Raw genomic sequence first — 7078 nt, 5'->3', positions numbered from 1 at the left:
TACAACAGTATCTGATAAACATTCTAATCTATCATCTGCCAAAACATCTTTAACCATCCTGTAGATTGGCCTACATTAATTTTCCAATAAACGGCAGTCAAACCATGTGAAGAAACCAGACTTTTTCCCATGTGCACGCTCTGGAATCTGTGGTATGATTAATTGAAAGGCTGGTCGACAGCATCTCTTGCGTTTTCAAACATTATGGAAAACCATCTGGAATTGAAATATTTTCACCCCTCTGGGTCGCGTGGCATGGCTTGACTCCGGTGGGCTACACCCCATTCTGGTAGTATTTAAAGAGGGGCTTTCTACTCTCCACTTCACAACAGTCCTGCAGTCTAACCGTGATCACAGACACCAGAGAACCAAAACAAACCCGTGGAGTGTGCTTCTGTTGGGAACTCTTTGAGGAAATGGCTGGAACAGTATTCAACAGATCATGCATCGTTCTCTGCTTGCTTATACATATGGTGAGTGAACACATCAATAATATATTCAAAGTAAAAGGACCTGTATTGCTATAAGCTTTATGCAGAATTGACATGAATTAGCTGATTATGTATTATTTTACTATCATTTCAAATTACATAATCAGACACATAGGAATTAAATAATCAGTATACAAGTGTATTTTTGTGCTACTGTCTGCAGAGTGAGGTGATTAGTTGGGGATGTGTTTACCATCTTAACTATAGTTTTGAGTCTAATTAGGTTTCATTTAATGCATTATAATAATGTTTCCCATGATAACATGTGAGGGGATTATGTAAGTCACTAACTGGTTTGTGTTCACATATGATGCTCAGAACAGTGATCTCAATGCAAACTGAACCATTTGAAGACAAATATTCTGCATACTTTTAATGTATAATATTTATATATACAAGCTGTATTTGATAAATATGCCTAATTTATTATTATTATTTACTGTTTTATATTCAGTATAGCAGTCACTTTTTAAACCTGTGATGTTTTTTCTACACCTTTTATTATTTTAAACATGCTTCATATGATGAAGTTATACTAGTGTAATTCCAAAACATCACTTCCCAAGTGACAAATCTACATAATCTCTAATGCATTTTATCCCCCCATGTGGCCATCAAGAGTATTGCATATGGACAGTCTATTAATTGTTTCCAGGCAGATAGACACATTTTAGAATAAACAGCTGTCAAACAACATAGAGAAAACAAACCTTTTGCGCGGTGCATGCTCTGGAATCTATGGTATAATAAAACTGTTGTTACCACAGATTTATGAAAGAAAGCTCCTATGAGGGATTGCTAAATCTGATGCAAGTTGAAACCCTAACATTGTGTCATTGTTCTATGCAGGCGATGTGTCAGGAATGCTCTCAGCCCTGTGACTGCCCAGCTGAGAGCCCTTTATGTCCTGTAGGCACCAGTCTAGTGCTGGACGGCTGCAGCTGCTGTAAAGTCTGTGCACGACAGGCAGGAGAGCCCTGCTCTTTCCTGGAGCCATGCGACCATCATAAAGACCTGTATTGTGACTATGGTGTGCTCAGTGACACTGAGACAGGCATCTGTATTGGTGAGTATATGGGTGCAATATTGTGTTTTGGAATGTAATTTAGGGGTTACACATTTGTTATATAAAGAGGAGAGAATTGAAATGAAAATCAATGTTTCTGCATGTATTACACTACACTTTTTGTCCACAAGTGGGAGCCTCTCATTGTTATGAAGTTGTCTTATGTCTGTTGTATGATTTGCAGCTCAAGAGGGTCAGACGTGTGACCTGGGGGGTGTGATTTACCGCAGCGGTGAGACCTTTCAGCCTAGCTGCAAACATCAATGTGTCTGCATGAATGGGGAGATTGGCTGCGTACCAACCTGTGCAAGCAACATACGGCTGCCCTCTCCAGACTGTCCCTACCCACGACGTGTCCAAATCCCCGGCAAGTGCTGCGAGGAGTGGGTGTGCGACCAGATCCCACAAGAAGACACCTTCCAGTCAGCAATGGCTGGTAGGTCAATCGGCAAGTCAAATTTTCTTTCATTTTGCTTCACCATGTTGAAACAGCTGCTTCTTTATCAAATCTCCCAATCTCCCGAAAGCCCTGGGTGTGGGGCAGAAGGGGACCACCTATGAATAAAAAATAATGAAATATGGTCCTGGCGGGCCCTGTGAATTTCCACATTTCGGGTCTTTTTCCATATCAAACTTATTTTACTAGCCGCTCTACTTAACAATAATATCCTTTCCATTTTCATGTAAGTTATTGTCATTGGCACATGGATTTAACACCCACTTTCTCTTCTTTCAGCATATAGAGAAATAACTGATCAGGGTGTCCAGTCTGAGAGCGCAAGGGACAACTGCATCGTTCAGACCACTGAATGGAGTGACTGCTCTGCAACTTGTGGCATGGGTGTGTCCTCTCGTGTAACCAATGACAATGAGCAATGCCAGCTGGAACGGCAGACCCGCATGTGCATGATCCGCCCCTGCCATGCAGAGCTGGAAAAGGACATCAAGGTAAGAAGGGTTGATAGCACAAAGTAAAGCTGAAAGTATACTTCCCTTGTCCATGTTCCACTCCGGACTGTGGACAGTCCGCATGAAATAATTTCCGTTATTTCCGATGAATGTGATCATTTATGTTTGGGCCTGAAATCGCTGATACAACCTTTAAAGGGTTAGTTCACCCAAAAATGAAAATTCTGTCATTAATTACTCACCCTCATGTCGTTCCAAACCCGTAAGACCTTCGTTCATATTCGGAACACAAATGAAGATATTTTTGATGAAATTCGAGAGCTTATCTTTACCTTTCTGGGGTAAGAAAGCTCTCGAATTTCATCACGAAGGTCTTACTGGTTTGTAACAACAGAGGGTGAGTAATTAAAGACAGAATTTTTTGGGGGAGAACTAACCCTTTAAAGCTGAAACTATGAAGTCCTTGACATGATATGTAGGGGAAATGATATGCATATTTAGAATTCACTGCCATGACTTATTCCCTTGTTCCCTTGTTTTAATTTAGTCAAATCATGGCCATGTCACAACTAATATATTGTGAAAACAAATTAATACAAGTTGCCACAATTTACTTAAAATGAGGAAAGTAATTTATGCAATGTAGGGAAAAAGTCTTAATTCGTGGCCGTGATTTCGACATCAGAACACGTCATGTGAGGGGCTCCATACGAAAAATACTTTACTCAAGTATTTTATAATGTGATTGCATTCTGAAGTGTGTCACAAATCATAATGTGATGCAAGTATGCATTGTTCCATGGTGCATTATGGCGGCCACTAGTGTAAAATGTGTGCCTAATGGGACCCAGTGCATGCCGAAAGTTTATGGTCTTCACTTTTTTCAGTAGACCTATCAAAAACCATCTTAAATATTAATAGCCCACCTCTTCCCCATTACAGAGAGGGAAGAAGTGTGTGCGGACCCCAAAGAGCCAGCGCGGGATGCGTTTCGAGTTGTCTGGATGCCAGAGTATCAGGCTGTATAAGCCAAAGTTTTGCGGGGTGTGTACAGACGGCCGCTGCTGCACACCTCATGCCACCGTCACAGCCGAGGTGGAGTTCCGCTGTCCTGAGGGCGACACTTTCAGGAAGAGGATGATGTTTATTAAGACCTGCTCCTGTCATCACGATTGCCCCCGTGAGAACGATATCTTCCTTGCCTCAAACTCACGGAGAATGATTGGGGACTATGATAATGACATGTGAGGAGCTGTCCAGTGTAACACACACACACACACACACACACACACACTGATAATCAAGCACATGTGCACATGAGGCAGCTCCGTGTTTTACTGAACCCTGAAATACTCACGCCCTGTGAGCATAGAATGTTTGACATGAAGTGGGCATTGTTAATGGCCCCGCAAAACTTCTCTTTTCTTGTTTGTAATTTTTGATGCTCTGAAGTCATCTGGCTGTTTGACTGGTCATGCTACAGCAGACCTGAAGCACTGAGAACTTTGTGTTAATAGGATAGTTCACTCAAAAATGATAATTCTGTCATCATTTACTCACCCTCATGTTGTTTCAAGCCTATGAGCTGTTCTTTTTCTTTTTGGGAACACAATAGGGGAGTTTTTGAAGAATCTTGATGCAGCTCTTTTCCATATGATAAAAATGTATTGTGATCACATCTGTAAAACTCAGAAAAGAACCACAAAGACACCAAGGAAATCAAAAGAAATATAGGACATACAATTTTTACATTATATTCGAAATATTCTTAAGTCATAATGTAGTTCTGCATAATGAATAGAAAATTTAAATCAGTAACAATTGAATCACTATACACTGTTATTGTGTAGAGAAGGGGTGAATGAAGATTCTTTAAAAATTCTCCAAATTACATAATTTGGGTTTGGAATACTGTGAGGTTAAATAATAACTATTTTTTTTTTTTATGATTTGTATTATTATAATAATTTTGATTATAAATAATGATTATTTTTGGGTAAACGATTCCTTTAAGACATTGTGTACTAATGGAGTAGTTAATTTCAAGAACGTTTTCCTCAATACAGGAATAGATTGAAATGACAATAATGTAATCATACAATTGATATGTATTTTTTCTTTAATTTGTAAAATGTCATTGGGTCATCATTATTTACGATTATTTTTACCTTACAACAAGGAATAATATTTAACAACTGATGTAATAACTTTTAATATTTGTATCTAATTGAACACAATTTGTCAAGTATGAAAATCTAAAATGAGTCCCAAAGTATTTTGGGAAGAAAACATTCCAACAAAAGAGGCTCAGATAATGAGATACTGCCTATGTTGTTTACTGTTTATTTAATAGAAAATGAATGGAAAAGAATTGAACAATGACGAATACACCTTGTGTAAATAATGTTAGACCGTGTACAGATTGTACTAATTTATGTAACTGTCGTTTAACTCTTAAATGTAGTTTTGTACGTGTACTGTATTACTCTGTGTTCATTGTAATCACCTGGCAATGATACCAGCGAGTTATTTTCTGATGCACTTTTATTTTCCAATAAAGAAATTCTATTTTTATATATACTCTGTGGATTATTGAAGTCACTTAATCCTATACCAACAAAAGGCAACTGCGCATTTAAAGGGCCCCTATTATGGATTTTTGAAAATTACCTTTCATGTAGCGTGTAACATAGTGAATGAAAACATCCTACAAAGTTTTAAATCTGAAAGTGCACTGTATATAAAGTTATTGTCTTTCAAAAGTAAGAGTCGACTCTGAGTCAATGAAATTAATTGACCTGCCCTCCTTAGTTACTGTTGCTACGCCTGACAAGCTTTCGCGCCTGGCACGTCTATTACAGTATGTATGCACCGGTGTCAGACATTCCCAAGGAGATAATTAGTCATTTTTGGCGAACAGGTGAAATATCTGACAGAGCAAGGCAAAAGGGACTGCAGTATGCATTCGAGGGATATATCCATGACATAATATGCAACCGATTAGAGAATAATTTAATCAACATTTAAGCTAAAGCCTATAGGTCCCAGCGCAAGCAGCAGCCGCCTCATACAAATGGGAAACACACAAATTGAGGAACAGCTATGTTCATGCACAGCAGGGTAAGTGAAATTTGAAAATAATCTAATAATTATAAATCAAACAGCTTATCCATAAATATTGTGGAATCAAGACATTAGCTTGACCACTTTCCAATGATAACATTCTCCCGCTTATCTTTTTAGCGCGCCAGGCTACTGCTCACAAGTCGTGGAGCTAAGGTAGGTGTTTTTGTTAATCCTGTGGACATTTAGTTGTGAATGAGGCCTCCCACACTGCTTGATCCACGCCCGGCATTTCTCCCCTTGGGTTTTAGGTTTCGGGAAGGAAAAAAATTCCATCCCCCCGTCCAAACTTTTAGGATACCGTGTATCAGATTTGCACAATCCATACGCACAACGCTAATTGGCATGTTTCCCTCGCTCGAAAGCTTGCCAGAAGCCTCCCGCTCCTAGTTACGGTTGCTAATCCACGATTGGCCTGTGGCGGTTTTCGGCCGTGGCTTAGCGAACGGTCAATTGTTTTTCAAACGAGTCATAAGCCGCTTCGTTGTGACGTCAAGAGGAAACATTAGCATATTTGCCCGCCCACTTGTTGCGCGCGCCGACACCAGGGAAAACTTGAACCTCAAACCTGCAGCTGATTCCTGTGGATACTGGATAGCATCATGTCGAGAAAGACGCTGTGCTCTACAATGTGAAGGTAAAGCCAGTTTTTTTTTTTTTTTCACTGCCCAAGGACGAGCATGTGAAGAATCAATGGTTAAAATTCATCTTTACCATATCACAGCAGTATAATCCTAAACTTTTGCTATGCTCCCTTTATTTTACTGACGACTGCTTCTCAAATCTCGGAGTTCAATGCAAGATTATCAAACCGCTTGCTCTTGAAAGATGGTGTTCAAAATACTTAGTTTTGAGTTTTATATTGTGTAGGTCTCCTGCCTGCTAACTGGCCAACTCATGTTATCACTGTCTTACTGAAATACTTCTGCTGATCAGTTTGTGGGTCACTATTACCTATAACTGTGTCTATTAATGCAGATTGTCTGTTATTCTCACTACTTTGAGGAACTGATGCACTGTTATTGATACAGTTTCCACGTGTTCACCACAATATATTACAAAATATATATATATTACAATATATAGGCTACTCGGTAAATAAATTAGTAAGTAAAATAATCGGTTTGTTGATGGACATGCACTTGTTAATGCTGATGGTGAGGAATTACAGTTGCAACATCTCATAATGTACCTCACACGGAGTAGTGTATCACTGAGAAACGTCCTGCTCGAGTCATTCTTGTGATGGAGGTTCGGGTTAAATAAATAGTTCTTCCAGTGTTTCATCATCGGACTCGCGCTCGCATTGATATGGGCCGTATTTACATGACTGCAAATGACCCAAGTCCAGTTTTTCCTCCTATGTGGCACAGATCACATATGACCCACGAACGTGTAAGCAGGAAAAAAAGCACATGTATTCCGATTCTCAGATTGTGGAAATAAATCTACATCTGAATCAGATATGTGCATTTGTGTCTGCCATGTA

General features: G+C 39.3%; 1 protein-coding gene across 2 annotated transcripts; it reads left to right on the top strand.

The window, feature by feature from the left end:
- Positions 1 to 331: 331 nt before the first annotated feature.
- Positions 332 to 4181, top strand: ccn2b (cellular communication network factor 2b). 2 transcript variants are annotated; one of them, XM_084424649.1, is made up of 5 exons: positions 332 to 473; positions 1341 to 1557; positions 1742 to 1993; positions 2294 to 2505; positions 3409 to 4181. In XM_084424649.1, exons 1-5 carry the CDS (start codon positions 417 to 419, stop codon positions 3712 to 3714), a joined length of 1044 nt encoding a protein of 347 aa, XP_084280775.1. In that variant the 5' UTR covers positions 332 to 416; the 3' UTR covers positions 3715 to 4181. The 2 variants fall into 2 exon arrangements, with proteins under 2 accessions (XP_084280775.1, XP_084280774.1); XM_084424648.1 differs by having other exon boundaries at positions 1742 to 2005.
- Positions 4182 to 7078: the final 2897 nt, after the last annotated feature.

This window comes from Rutilus rutilus (genome assembly GCF_951802725.1).
Source record: "Rutilus rutilus genome assembly, chromosome: 11".
NCBI classification, from domain to species: Eukaryota; Metazoa; Chordata; class Actinopteri; order Cypriniformes; family Leuciscidae; genus Rutilus; species Rutilus rutilus.
This window is presented reverse-complemented; position numbering and strand designations above follow the sequence as displayed.

Bases quoted from the DNA above. Each gene is read 5' to 3' on its own strand.
- ccn2b (XM_084424648.1), top strand. From the start codon at position 417: ATGGCTGGAACAGTATTCAACAGATCATGCATCGTTCTCTGCTTGCTT. The intron at 1,558-1,741 runs GTGAGTATATGG...TATGATTTGCAG, and splicing joins TGAGACAGGCATCTGTATTG to CTCAAGAGGGTCAGACGTGT. The intron at 2,506-3,408 runs GTAAGAAGGGTT...TCCCCATTACAG, and splicing joins AGCTGGAAAAGGACATCAAG to AGAGGGAAGAAGTGTGTGCG.